This window comes from Colletotrichum truncatum (genome assembly GCF_014235925.2).
Source record: "Colletotrichum truncatum strain CMES1059 chromosome Unknown Contig_0003, whole genome shotgun sequence".
Classification (NCBI taxonomy): domain Eukaryota; kingdom Fungi; phylum Ascomycota; class Sordariomycetes; order Glomerellales; family Glomerellaceae; genus Colletotrichum; species Colletotrichum truncatum.
In genome coordinates, this window is record NW_027222400.1 from 4126769 (window position 1) to 4140387 (window position 13619).

General features: G+C 49.1%; 6 protein-coding genes across 6 annotated transcripts; 3 read left to right on the forward strand and 3 right to left on the reverse strand.

Moving 5' to 3' along the window:
- Nucleotides 1–537: 537 nt before the first annotated feature.
- Nucleotides 538–1119, reverse strand: CTRU02_206008 (gcn5-related n-acetyltransferase; the record flags this gene model as incomplete). The annotated part of the gene is made up of 1 exon (XM_036723084.1): nucleotides 538–1119. One exon carries the CDS (start codon nucleotides 1117–1119, stop codon nucleotides 538–540), a length of 582 nt encoding a protein of 193 aa, XP_036585383.1.
- A 718-nt stretch (nucleotides 1120–1837) lies between these two features.
- On the forward strand, nucleotides 1838–2911 carry CTRU02_206009 (prohibitin-2; the record flags this gene model as incomplete). The annotated part of the gene is made up of 3 exons (XM_036723085.2): nucleotides 1838–2099; nucleotides 2177–2532; nucleotides 2591–2911. The coding sequence occupies 3 exons, from the start codon at nucleotides 1838–1840 to the stop codon at nucleotides 2909–2911; spliced, it is 939 nt and encodes a 312-aa protein (XP_036585384.2).
- A 661-nt stretch (nucleotides 2912–3572) lies between these two features.
- On the forward strand, nucleotides 3573–4068 carry CTRU02_206010 (nedd8-like protein; the record flags this gene model as incomplete). Its single annotated transcript, XM_036723086.1, has 4 exons — nucleotides 3573–3583; nucleotides 3649–3703; nucleotides 3777–3859; nucleotides 3969–4068. 4 exons carry the CDS (start codon nucleotides 3573–3575, stop codon nucleotides 4066–4068), a joined length of 249 nt encoding a protein of 82 aa, XP_036585385.1.
- A 529-nt stretch (nucleotides 4069–4597) lies between these two features.
- CTRU02_206011 (RNA polymerase ii transcription factor siii subunit) lies at nucleotides 4598–5836 on the reverse strand (the record flags this gene model as incomplete). The annotated part of the gene is made up of 1 exon (XM_036723087.1): nucleotides 4598–5836. One exon carries the CDS (start codon nucleotides 5834–5836, stop codon nucleotides 4598–4600), a length of 1239 nt encoding a protein of 412 aa, XP_036585386.1.
- Nucleotides 5837–6621: 785 nt separating this feature from the next.
- Nucleotides 6622–9876, forward strand: CTRU02_206012 (transcription initiation factor IIF; the record flags this gene model as incomplete). Its single annotated transcript, XM_070204643.1, has 6 exons — nucleotides 6622–6897; nucleotides 6956–7229; nucleotides 7281–7483; nucleotides 7534–7876; nucleotides 8269–9183; nucleotides 9563–9876. The coding sequence occupies 6 exons, from the start codon at nucleotides 6622–6624 to the stop codon at nucleotides 9874–9876; spliced, it is 2325 nt and encodes a 774-aa protein (XP_070061747.1).
- An 861-nt stretch (nucleotides 9877–10737) lies between these two features.
- On the reverse strand, nucleotides 10738–13201 carry CTRU02_206013 (nod factor export ATP-binding protein I; the record flags this gene model as incomplete). Its single annotated transcript, XM_036723090.1, has 7 exons — nucleotides 10738–10811; nucleotides 10864–11004; nucleotides 11130–11240; nucleotides 11969–12200; nucleotides 12256–12798; nucleotides 12879–13030; nucleotides 13117–13201. The coding sequence occupies 7 exons, from the start codon at nucleotides 13199–13201 to the stop codon at nucleotides 10738–10740; spliced, it is 1338 nt and encodes a 445-aa protein (XP_036585389.1).
- Nucleotides 13202–13619: the final 418 nt, after the last annotated feature.

Genomic DNA, 13619 nt, shown 5'->3' on the forward strand with positions numbered 1-13619 from the left:
ACCTTCTTTGCAATAGGATGGGGGAAAATAATTATACCCAAAGACTCGAAGTAATAGAGACAAGTGGATATCTGGATAACAGATAACGAGTAAAAAGCACTGCCGTGTTGAGATGAATTCAAGTCAGGCCCAGAGTCGAGTCGCCAAACGCTTCGGAAACGGTCTACGATTACCCCACCACCTTTTTTTCCGTATGAGAACATGCCAATGACGGTAATTGAGATATTTTGGTTGGGTGTATCCCTTGAGGTACGGCGATCAAGGAATACCGCAGACAGTTTCGGAAATGGGAGATCGAACGGGACGGGCAGGTGCTATTTATTGAACTATATCATATAGTTATAAGTAATATGGCTAGTATTTATCAGGGTCTCCTTTGCTCTCGCACTTAACTGTAGCAGAGGAGAAAGGCCCGAACCCGAGATAGCGAGGCCAGATGAAAGCTCCAAAGTTGCCATGTTGCCACTTTGGACAGCCTCGCAGTACTCCTACAATAAACTCCAACCCCCAACCCCCAATGAAGCAAGTCAAGTGCAACTAGCGAATGCACTCGTGCCTAAGAAGTGAAAACAATACCAAGTCAAGAACCTGTCCATTCTTCTCGATCGCCTGCCTCTTGGTACCCTCGTACGTCCAGCCGGCCTTCTCGAGAACCTTCCGACTGGCCATATTGGAACTGAACAAATTGGCTTCCAGCCTAAGAACCGATGGATTGCTTTCAAAACAAAATTTGCTGAACGCTAGCAGGGCCTCAGTCGCATACCCGCGGCCCCAGTAGTCCTCCCCAATCCAGTAGCCAATTTCACAAGTACGACTCTGCACGTCATTGCCGCGAGTGATACCAATGCTGCCAATGTAGGCCCCGCCGTCCGCTTCACAAATGGCGAAGTGGTTTCCTGGTTCCTTTGCGCAGATATCAAGCCAGCCTTTTGCGTGCTCGAGTAGGTAAGGCGAGGGGAAAGTGTTGCGCAGGTTTGCCGCAATCTTGAGATTGTTTCCTAGCCGAGCCATGTCAGGGGCATCAGCAAGGGTATTGGAACGGATCAACAATCGCTTTGTCAATATCACCGGGCTGGTACTAGCAGCCTTGACATCTGAGACAGTCTGTGTTGCTGCCATGGCTGTTGGCTTGAAGCAAATGATTATGTCTTTAAATTTCAAAATGAAAAATTAAAGGTTTGGTTAATAGCGAGAAGCCTTCACTTGAAGTATTCCGCAAAGTAACTATAAATAATACAAATCAGCCGGACAGAATCCTCCACAATTAGGCGTTGAGTCCAAAGAGAGTTAGCACATCCGAAGAGATACGGCGTTTACAGTTACAGGGGTTGGACGCGTGCTCTTTCGGTCAGAACACGAGAGTTGCGGTTCAAAATGTCCTGGACGGGAGGGGACCTCGCATATGGGAAGTTGGTTGCATCAATGGCGCAACGGTCGAATAGTGGAGACGAGGCCGCCGTAAAAGTACGTGTAGCAACTGGACTGCCACCTGGCAAGATGCTCTACCAGCCAAGGCATTAGACAGAAGCTTTGGGCTGGTCTGTGCACAGAGTTGATGATGGATGGAGCCAGAAGGTCAGCTACTTACTACGTAGTCTAGGTAGCTGCCTCAGGTGACAGCCAGCTGCTGCCAGTGGCTCGTGTGGTTGCCGAAAGCACCGGCCAACACCAATTTTCGAGCTCCGCAGGACAACCGTGACGTTGAAGACTGACAAGCTCCACCATCATCAGCTTCCCGCAAGCTGCAGCATTTCCACTCGCTCGACCACGGCAGCCGATCAACTAATCCTTTAATTGAGCGTTCGACAACTTCCTACGATCAGGCATTGTATTCATCATGTCTGGAGGAAGAAACCCTATGGAGGAGGCCTACGAGCGCCTCAGGCAGGTTGCGCAGCAGCAGCAGAAACGAGGCGGCTTCGGAGGCCCCGGCGGTATGCCTGGTGGCCCTCGCGGTATTGGTATGGGACTGGGCGGTCTTGTGCTTCTTGGTGGTGCCGCTTTCCTTGCCCAGAACGCGCTATTCAACGTCGACGGTGGTCACAGAGCGATCAAGTACCGGAGGTTAAGTGGTGTGAGCAAGGAGATCTATAGCGAAGGTAATTATTGCCACCCATGGCGAACCGTCTCCCCCCGACGTAGATGCGCAATAAGCTGACTTGATGCTTCTCTTTAGGAACTCACTTCATGTTGCCTTGGTTCGAGACTCCCATCACCTACGATGTTCGCGCGAAGCCTAGAAATGTCGCCTCTCTTACCGGAACCAAGGACTTGCAGATGGTTAACATCACCTGCCGTGTGCTCTCGAGGCCCGACATCAAGGCTCTCCCCCAGATCTACCGCACATTGGGCACTGATTACGACGAGAGAGTTTTGCCCTCTATTGTGAACGAGGTCCTTAAGAGCGTGGTTGCTCAGTTCAATGCTAGCCAGCTTATCACCCAGAGAGAGATGGTCGCCAAATTAGTTCGCGAGAACCTGTCACGAAGAGCGGCGCGGTTCAATATTCTCCTGGACGATGTTTCTCTGACGGTAGGGTTACGCTCTATTCAGCCCCCATGCTCTTCAAAACTAACATAACTTTATGTAGCACCTCGCCTTTTCGCCCGAGTTCACGGCTGCCGTTGAAGCGAAGCAAGTCGCTCAGCAAGAAGCCCAGCGCGCAGCCTTCGTTGTCGACAAGGCTCGCCAGGAAAAGCAGGCCATGGTTGTCAAAGCACAGGGTGAAGCTCGCTCTGCAGAGCTGATTGGAGAAGCTATTAAGAAGAACAAGGCCTACGTTGAGCTCAAGAAGATTGAGAATGCTCGCGCCATCGCTCAGCAGCTTCAGGAGGCGGGAAGCAAGAACAGACTGCTGCTTGACTCGGAGGGTCTGGGTCTGAACGTGTTTGAGGGCGGCGACAAGAAATAAAGCGTCTGTCTTCAGCACCAATCTCCACTGTATTCATACGATCCTGGAAGAAGGATTTGTACTATAATGAAAAACGCCTCTGAGAGCTTTGAATGCGCCCTACATTTGCATATGCTTTAATGGAGGGATCAATAAATGTTGAAAGTCCGTGTAATACAGCACACGCTGTGGACACCAAGCTAGATACACTATACGGTGACAGGTCTCAGCTTTGTGGCTTGTAACTGGTTTTCCATTAAGGCTGAGTAGAGTCTGCCTACTTTTTTGCATAAACCAGGTGCTGAGTAAAAAGAAACCCCCATTAGACGCCTGACGAGGTCAGCATCTTCCTCTCAAGGTGCACGGACCATAGAAAGAAGTGATTGAACGGCCATTACGGAAGGAAGAATACTGGCCTTCGGTGGTGCGTTCCACTTCTCTACACGTCCTCCACCCCTGCTCGGTGGCCCTTAGACCGCCTTACTCTTAAGCCAACGCCCCTCCCCCACCATGACCTATTGCCTGCCTGCGAGCTTGCCGACTAATCGACTAATTGTAACGACTGCAACGATCAGAACGATTCGCACGATACGAACCGCGACATACTCCCCTTCTTCTGCGCCCACTGATACCCAAGCCCATTCGAGAATAAATTTAGACCTCATCTCATAATAACGTTAAAATGTTGATCAAGTAAGACAGCTTTGGGGGAGCCTCTGTCCAAAGCCCCTCTGTTGGCTGACTGCTTGATTCACCAGGGTACGAACGTTGACCGGCAAGGAGATCGAGCTCGACATCGAGAATGAGTACAAGGTGCATACTACTCTATGGATTTCTTCTAGAGTCGGATGATGGAAGAAATAATTTGCTGATGGTTCGATTACAGGTCTCGCAGATCAAGGAGAAAGTTGAGGAGAAGGAGGGTATCCCGCCCGTCCAGCAAAGACTGATTTATGGTGGCAAGCAAATGTGAGCGCTAGTTTCGGTTCGCTCCTTTTTTTCATCAACTGTTTAGAATTTTTCTGTCTCTTCTATCCTATCTCGATCCGCGACTGACACACAATGCTTTCAACTACAGGGTTGACGACAAATCAGCGTCAGAATATGGTCTTGAGGCGGGTGCCACGCTCCATCTTGTTCTCGCTCTCCGTGGAGGTGAGGCTTCAGACTTGTGTTGAGGAGGACTGTTGAAGGAAAACTATCCCGCGGCCTGCCGCACCGATACCTTTTTGAGGCGTTTCTGGACGAGGCGCATTGCAAGCATAATAACAACCGAATGCTATAAGACATGCGTGCCAGTTTTGCATGACAGGTACACTCTGTCTGGTCGTCCAACGGAACAGGAGGCTAAGAGGTACGAGCATTGACAGATATATCAGACTAAAATCTGCTCAAGAATGATACGTGCGTTAGGCATTACGTAGCAATAGACACTATTTGTGTACTGAAATTTCATTACTGACAGGTTGAATCTCGGCCACATCGATTTTCAACGCAGCTTATTCTGCTTATCTAGTTAAAAAGAAGAACGCGCTTCGTCTCAAATTGAATCTGACGTAGCATTGCCATCTTCCAAAGCAAGAGGGTATATATCATATCCTGCCGACGCCAAACCATCCTAGTACAGTATTCCTTCCCAATGTGCAAACGCCATACTCTTACAAATCCATCCCAAGTCTGCCTTGGTAGAGCTAGTATACTATATATTTAGCGCCTGCTCTTCTTCTTAGGCATGAATATGTCGACAGCCTTCCTCTTCTTTGGCACGTCCGGGTTGCCGATGATTGACCGAGACGGCTGCATTTCGTCCAGGGATGTCGGGAGCGGCGGTGGTGACTGCGGTCCGTTTTGTGGAGCGATCATCTTGTGAGAACGAGATGAATCTGCAGTTGCAGAAGCGGCTAATTCCGCTTTGGGCTTTGGTCGCTCAATTCGAATGTTGCTGTTCTGCTTCGGCGCGTTTCCCAAGATGCCGCCACGTTTCAATCCCGTCGGTTGCGAAGCAGACACAATAGGCGACGACCTATTCGCAGTGTTTTGGTCTCTTAAAGCCGTAGTTTTGGAAGGTGTGACTGGTTTTGCCGAGGTGGATACTCTGTCACGACTGTTACTTGCAGGGGAAATTGGCCCAGCTGAAGTACTGTTCCTATTCTTCTTGCTCGATGCCCCGTCGCCGAAGAGACCCTCGCCATCTTCGTCTGAGGAATCAGAAATATAAGTAGTTTTGGACGATGTTGGAGGACGGGAGCTGGTAGCTGTGGGCCGGAAGATGGGTTGAGATGCAATCCGATGATCGTTGGCCATGGAAGGAGGTGCTTTGTTGATTCGGGGAGCTCGAATCATGCCTGTAGGAACAGCCAGTCGACTTCTTATGCCAGCGATTTCTGCTGCTTCTCGTCGAGCCTTCTTCATGACACTGGCGCCCGTCGTAGTCTTTAGTCTGCTGCCTGCTGCAAAGCTGAGCGTGCCCGGTAGCTCCTTTCCCCCTCGTCCTCGAAGCCCGAAAGTGCGACCTGTTTTTGGGGGTTTGGGAAGGTATCTCTGGTCAACGATTCTGCTGACATTATTATCTCTTTTTTGTTGCAGGCCCTGGAATTTTGCCCGTAACTCAGCCTCGGCCTGCTGCTGTGACTCTCGACGTTCCTCAGCGTATCGTTCGTATATCTTGTACCATTTTGTTGGATTTTTGGGCGCATAGTTTTTCTCATGGCTTTCAGATGGGAACTCTTTCTTGATGAGGCGCTGCCAGAGTTCCGAGGTTTCGCCTTGGATGTGAGGGGAGTTCAGTTCGATTTCGCGGAGCTGGGCTGGATTGGTAACTCGGAGCAGAATGTCGCGAACATGATGGTATTGAAGTGCATCGCCATTTCCGACACTGCTAAGCTCTGTGATGTGCCTTTGGCACACTTGTATGCATAGTTCTGCAAGTGATTTGACGTTTGGCATTGTTATTGTTCCAGCGGCAGGAGGGACTAGCTGGAAGTCTGCCGCCTGGGTGATTTGGTGGGGTGCGCGATAACAGGTGTTATGTGGGCAGGCAGAAGCCTCATTGTCTGCAGGAACGGTGTGGCAAAGGGTCGGTTGAATGGTTTCTGGCGCTGTTAAGGCGCCTCTTGAGAGGCCCTTCGACAATGGATGGAACTAATGTGATGTTATTCAAGGTCGGACTTTTGTTGTTGCTGATGGTAGATCGGGTCTTTTCAGGATCAACGGAATACTACGTACACTAGGAAACAGTAGAGGCCTTGAGGTCAATGGTGGGGCTCGTGGCTTTTTAAGTGGTCGGCTGCAGCTGATCTCTCTGTGAGGCGCGAGGGTACTTTACGACGTAGTAGCCTTAGCACCATGCCTTCCCTGTGACTTTCTTACAGATTATTCAAGTTAGTACGAATTCTGAAAGACTAGCCATCGCTTGTCAAGATTCAGAGGAACATACCTAGAGTACAACATGCGGTAAACCAACTTCGTGCTTTTACACTATACTCCGTGTTACAACTGTGGATCACCTACCCCCTAGGTAAAGTACATAGTGTACAGGGGAACCGCCTGCCTCCACTCGACACCCACGGACTCTGTCACATGATCTGTGGGTCAATCCACTTTCGGCTTGTAGCTGTGCCTGCATGCCTTGCGATAGCTACGGGCTCTCGATATGCTCTTTCGTCATAGCAAACCGTTACCTCCTTCTGTTCACGACAGTGAGGAAACTGCGCAAAAACCAACAACTCAGAATGGCGGAATCAACTTATATCAAACAGGAGCCGTATATTAAGCCTGATCCAGATGCTGTTTCGGCTTCTCCACTGGACGACGACGACCTGTACGAAGATGCCGGCGATCTTGAATTCTTCGATCCGCAAAGCGACCAGGGATCATTTGGTCAGGCTTATTTAGCGCGTGTTCCCAAGGATCTATGGGATGCATGGGACAGTCTTCCTGACGATGCCGAGATTGAGGTTGGCACGATGCGACAATGGGATGTCGTACGCCCTGATGGTAGTGTCGAGGTATGAGGAAAGCGTAACCACATGAGGCTGATTACATCTACTAATGTCCCTGCAACAGCACCGCTTCAAAATGCTCCTTAACTCAGACCGGGCGGAACATCAACTCATGCCGAAAGAGTATGATTTGGAGATGGGCAAAGAGCTTGCGCGTAGTACATTTGTCTTCACTGAGGAGGATCTGCCCGGCTTCAAGGCCAAGTCCAAGGCTCGAAACGATGCTGCCAATGCGGGCATTCCCGCACGACTCTTAAGACCAAAAGCAGACAAAGTGGAGAAGAAGCCTTTCGAAAAGCGCGGTCGATGGCAACCGTACTACCGGAAGGCGATACCAAGTTAGTTGAGTCTTTCAGCAGTTCATGTCATCCAGGCCTAACCTAGCACAGAGAAAACCAAGATTGCGGCCAGAATTCAGTATGAACTAGCGTGCAAGCCTGTAGATAACGCAGAGAGTCAGGCCATCCTGCAGCGGAAGCAAGTGGAGGCCCAGAGACCGAAACACACCCTCCACATTTTGGAACAACGGGCAGCGAACAACATTATTCATCATGGTTCTGCCGCAGCTGTTGAGAAGTTCGGTTCTTTCATTGTGAGTGACCATTTCATAGTCGAAGGTTCGTTACAGCTAACGCCACGTAGAAAACCACAGCGCCCACGAAGGCTACGAAGCCCAAGAAAGCAGAGAACCGAGCCGCTCGTATGTCGGAGGAGCAACTTCTGGACGGTCTCATGGAGGCTTTCAGAAAATACGAGTACTGGAAGATGTCTATTCTCAAGGCTAGATTCGATCAGCCGGAAGCCTTTTTGAGACAGACCTTGGAGAAGATAGCGGTGATGAATCGATCTGGCATCCACGCCAACGAATGGTCGTTACAGGAGCATATGAAGAGCATGGCTGCCGGCGCAACAAGTGAAACGGCCCCAGAAGAGGCAGCGGCTGATGATGACGACGACGAGATGGTCATGGAGGATGTTGTGCCAGGTCCTTGAGTACCTTTTTTTTTCAGTATCAATGGCATTGATATGGCTGCTGAAGCCTTATTGATATTGCATGGCGTTTGGTCGGCTTTTGTATAATGGTTGCGGGTAAATCACAGGGACTTAGATACCCGTCTGGAACACGAAATCTCGGTACGCGTGTCGCAGGATTTGCATGGCTGCTACTGACTCGCATGAGCGAGAAGAATTATTGTCATTCAGGCAGATTTTAACTAGAGGGTGTGAATCGGTGCACAGATAATATAGCCAGTGACGGTTGTATCGAATGTGAATGTTGTGTCTACTCTACTGGTCATGTGGCGCCATGGCTTCGGATCGACATTCCCGAAGTGGAGAAACAAATTATTGTTGACTTGCGGATAATCTTTGCCAGTACATCTATCATGTTGAGATTGATGATTCGCCATAACAATCTGAAAACTCAACGCGCGTTTGCCTTCCGCACCACCCATCAAGCTGATTCTCTGGCATTCATGTCCAAAAGAGCGCTCAATATTGTCCTGGACTTTGATGGTACCATTACCACAAAGGACACAATCGGAACCCTTGCAGACATTGGCCTTCAAATCCAACTACAGCGCGGTTTTGACTTATCGGCGGCATGGCAGCAGATACTCGAGGATTATACCCAGGACCACGCTGACCACATTTCAACCTATAAGCCACCAGCGGATCGTAGGCTTACTCTCTCTGAGGAGCTCGCATACTTGCGCGGTCTTAGAGAAGTCGAGCTGCGTTCTGTGCATCGTGTTGAGAAGTCCGGTATCTTCCAGGGCATCAGTAGGGCGGACCTTGTCAAGGCCGGAGATCTCGTTCGACAACAAGGCAAGGTGAAACTTAGAGATGGTTTTACGGAGTTTGTGAATGTCGCCAAGCAGAAGGGGTGGTCGGTCTCAGTGGTGTCTATCAACTGGTCGAGATCATTCATAAAAGGTGTTTTGTCCGCTCATGGCTTTGACATTGTTGCCAACGAAATTGAGTTGGATGGATCAATCTCTGGACCAGATGTTCTCGGTCCACCTACGCGGGACACGATTTTGACGACTTGCGAAGACAAATTACGGGCTCTACGAGCTCTGGCAGATCGCCAGGGAGTCAATGGTGCTCAGAATCTGGTGTACTTTGGCGACTCCACGTCTGATCTGGAGTGTTTGTTAGAGGCGCGCGGGGTTGTCGTTGCTTCTAGTCCAGAGTCCAGTCTGATGAAGACTATATTGAGGGTAGGGTACGAGGTACCTCGAGCTCAATACTCTGATGGGCTGGGTGATCTTATATGGGCTTCAACCTTTGGTGAGGTTTTACAATGCGGGTTCCTTTCTGGCCCAGAGTGTAATGAATGAGAAGATAACAAGTCGCATCCCACACAAACGTTTACAGCACTGCCATCCATGAGAGCAGTGGGTAGTATGCCTTGTTTGGTCTTTGTTCAGAAGCATGGATGTAATACGGGTTCATTGTTTCAGCATACTTGCCCCAGAACATTGCAGTTCACATTGAGTTTATCCCACTTGCATCGAGGCTTGTTCATAAACCCACAGGCTTCTTGTTATCATTGTATTGTGTCTAAGGCGGTCCACCAGAAGTATATATGCATCACAACATCCGCCTTTTAGTTTACTCCCCAAACTATCAGGCAACCCACCCAAGATCTACAACTGGCAATTTTCTAAACTATCAACCAACATCATGTGCTTCTACCGATCAACCATCTACCAGTGCAAGCATGTTGAGTTCCGGCAAAAAGTCGCAGACTGCAAGGAGCAGCATGAATTCCTGGCTGGAAAGCGTCAACGGTACTGTACTGAGCGCCGAATCCACTCCATCCAATGTGTACGGGTTGAGTCTAAGTGCGCCAACTGCTTGAAACTGGACGAGCTCCAATCTCGAGTCAAAAACACTCTCGAAAATCTGAAGAAGCGAAAAGATCCCAAGACAGACGAGTGTTCCTCGACGCTTGATTGTTCAGATGCTTCATTACTTTAGACTGCTTAATTGGAGACGGCCACCTTTGGTAGAACAACGTTGCACTGAAATGCCCTTGTGGACATCTCTTTAGCTAGGTTCGGGACATAAGATGCTGCTCAGTGGCTATGCATGGCGAGTGAAGCTTCGTTTTCCGACAAGTGACGACTTGGTAATTTTGACAAATCCATAGATCTACTTGAACTCTTCAGATAACTATGATGTGAAATGCTCCAGAAACCTTCATGTCAAATAATTCTTGCGCCACAGCTTCGATTCGTTATCAAGGGCAAAAGAAAGCCAAAGGAAAGCTACCTTATAATACAGATGCTAAACTGATCATTCAAATACACAGAGGCTCTTATTACATTCCTTTCCACCACCGCTTCCTTTCCACTGCAACTACTTCGACAGAAATATTGGTCTCATTCACTGCATATAAGAAGACCCTTTCTAGAGTGGCGCCTTCAATGGAATAAGACTCGATCCCTTGTCCCTCTTTACACATTCCCAATGCTCAATGAGGTTAGTGATCGATTTTGTGTTGCTGGCCGAGACTCTGGCCATCCCCTGTTTTGCTTCGTGTTGTTCCAAATTCAGGGATGGTGAATCTAACTTGACCACCGAGTACTTCTCTCTCGATCGCAGCTCGTGGCACATTTTGCAACACCCAGCCTGTCATTGCATTCATCTCTTCGACAGAGGATGTGGGGGCTGTTTTTTAAATAAAATTTGGACATAGTGCACGTTGCTGGACTTTGCTCTAAGGTCTTGGGTTGTACCGATGCTAAGAAGTCTTCGAGACATAACGGCGGCCCTGTGGGCTAGAGCGTCTGCTTCTTCCATGTTGAGGTGGTTTGGCGGAACTTGCTGAATTACCTTCTAGAACGCTCGCTTACACAGCGCATCCATGGCCGCCGAAGTGGACTCGTCTAAAACTAGAACTGGAGGCGCACCTTGAAGTTATCAGCAGAGCGTTATTTTGTATGGCATACGAATAATACATACTCATTACAGCTATAGTCAAGCTCAGCTTCCGCTTGTTGCCCCCTGAAACTTCACAGCTGGTTGATCGGCATACCCTAGCCAACCCCAGCTTATCCATAATTACATTTGTATTGCCCTGGGCATTCTCAACTCCCTTGGTTTCTGCAAAAAATGTCAGATGCTCCCTCGTACTAATTAGGTCCAGCCCATCGTGCTGCAGACAGACTATGCGGCAGTTGGGCCCGTACAGACAACGCTGTATTACACAGTCAAAGAGAAGAACTTACCTCCCATGTGATTTTTTGCAGACACTGGCTTCACGTCCTCACCACGAATATAGCTGTTCCCGGGATCCGATGCCAGATCTCCTTGAGTCAACTTGATTAGAGTCGATTTTCCTACTCCAATTAGTCCGATAAATGCTGAAACCTCGCCTTTTTCAACACCGAGAGTGATATCGCATACAGCCATGTTTCCCCCAAAAGATTGGCTGACATGGAGGACTCGCAATAGGTCGCCAGTGGACTCCTAAACGCGTAGCTTCTCTGTTTTGACATCGCTGTTCGTAATATTCAGTACCTTCCCCAAATCGAGATGAAGAGGAGAGCGTTTGGCTAGCACAAGCCTCGGATTTGAGCCCTTTTCTTTTCCAGCAAGAGTAGGATACCGAACAAGACAGGCATCTGAATGACTAGATATAATATTGGACCGCCGTATCCATGTATCGACACCGGCGGCACGATCATTCCGTTCTTGCAGCCAATATCCATGACGTTCATTCCAAAGACGCATGCCATGAATACGTATCCAATGGGGAAGAGTAAGTTCAGTGCGAACGTGGTCGCTGCAACTACCCTGCCCGCTTCACCGTAGTCAAGTTTTGTGTCAGGTACCTGCAAAGAGAGCGGCCACCACTAGATCCAAGTTGGAGTCAAAAAGAGTTAGGGTACTAACGATGAAGACGGTAGCAACAATGGCAGACATAAGCAGATTAGAGGATGCTGCGGTAGAAAAAGCAGCCAAGTCATATTTGAAGAGAATGAATAGAACGTAACTGAACAAAAGAGCTGCCATGCCATGTAGAGAAAGTATAGGCAAGATGATCCAAGCAGACTCAATCCAGTACGGAAGATGAATATCAAGCTGATTATGACGGCGACGGATGTGACGACGACAAAATTGAAGTCGAACAGGGCGTAGGGGACCCACAGAGGGGCTCTTTGCACTCCATTAGCATATCCAACTGCTCGAGCCAACGTTTTCTTCTCGAGTGAAGGATACAAAGAAAAGGCGGCCGGATAAACTGCCTGAATCAACACAAAGAAAGCAGTGTAGGCCAGTCCAATGTTCGCCGATTGCTGTCACGGTTGTTAATATCACTGGTATTATGAGTGACATCTCGATAAGACTTACAACCCGTGGCTTTCCAAGGAGCCCGTAAGAAGCAGTGATATTAGTATCACTGCGAATTTGACTGTACAGATTGAGCATCTTCAAGCCACCGATGATACCCTGTTCAACATTACTGCCAATTATTGGTAGTACAGTGTAAGATTTCATGAATATGCCGCCTTGTTCCATTATCGATTGGCTGGTTTCCAAACACTTCATGAGCTCGTCTAGAGTCTCGACCGTATGGGCCCATCCGTTATATTGAGACGTGTTGGAGTGATGCATGGCAAAAGCACTGCTGTTTAGCAAGTGGTAGAGAGACTCATCCAACCAAGAGAGCCCACCTAGGAGCAAGCCAGGTTGATACATCTTCATTTCACTAGGCTGCTTATGTCCCCAGTAATTCAAAGATAAAGTCTCGGCAGGGCCTAGAGTATACACAGCATCTGCACATGTAGTCGCCTTGTAGTTCTGCAGAATTGGCGACAAAGCTGGGGTAATGGCGATTAGAAGGACCAGAACAAAAACGTAGGGCCACCAAAATCTTCCGAGAACCACGAGTCTCTTGTAGAAGTTAGTTTTAACCAGCGTCGAAAAGGAAGCGACCTTTCCTGGTGTTAAGTCGAGTTCTGGGTCATAAAAACCGAGTCAGGCAGGTCATCCAGAGCAGGATCGCCCGCAGTCTGGAGAAATACGTCTTCCACCTGTGGACCAGCTAGAGCGACGCCCGAAAAACCCGCGGCGACCAGTTTGGATGCAAGCTGAGCAGCGGAGCTGGCATCGGGCGTCTCATAAACTACCCACGGTTAGTAACCTCTGCTGGAGCCACGCAGCGAGAACACCAGGGCGCTGCTGAGTCTCGGTTCTCTAGATATTACTAACCGAGTCGATTTTGATGAATTGTGCGACAAAAACAACCGGCAATGACTCCATTTGAGCGCGGCACTGAAACTATAACTGCGGCCATGATGTTATTTAAGCATTCTTGCTGGGCCGTGGCACAAGTGATGATGCCTACCAGGCCTGAGGTACATTCGTCGACTAGGCAAACCGACGGGCCTCCCACAAGCATGCAAGCAAGCTGAAGCTTTCCCATCTGACCGCCGCTAAGTGTTTAGCAGCTGCCTTTTTCTTGAGGGATAGATCACACGCCGTGATGAGTCGGTCGAGTCCTTTTATATTCTCCGTGCCTTCTTTCATACGGTTCCAGGTGCGTATATGATCCTCTACTGTCAGTTCAGCCCAAAACATATTTCTTGGAGGACAGATGCCTGGAACACGCCAGACTCTGTCACATTACAGGATGCCACGACCATCCTCAAAGCACGAACCTAGCTACGTAGGGAGATCGTTTGTTGCAATCGAGCCTCCGCTGGGTGACAAAA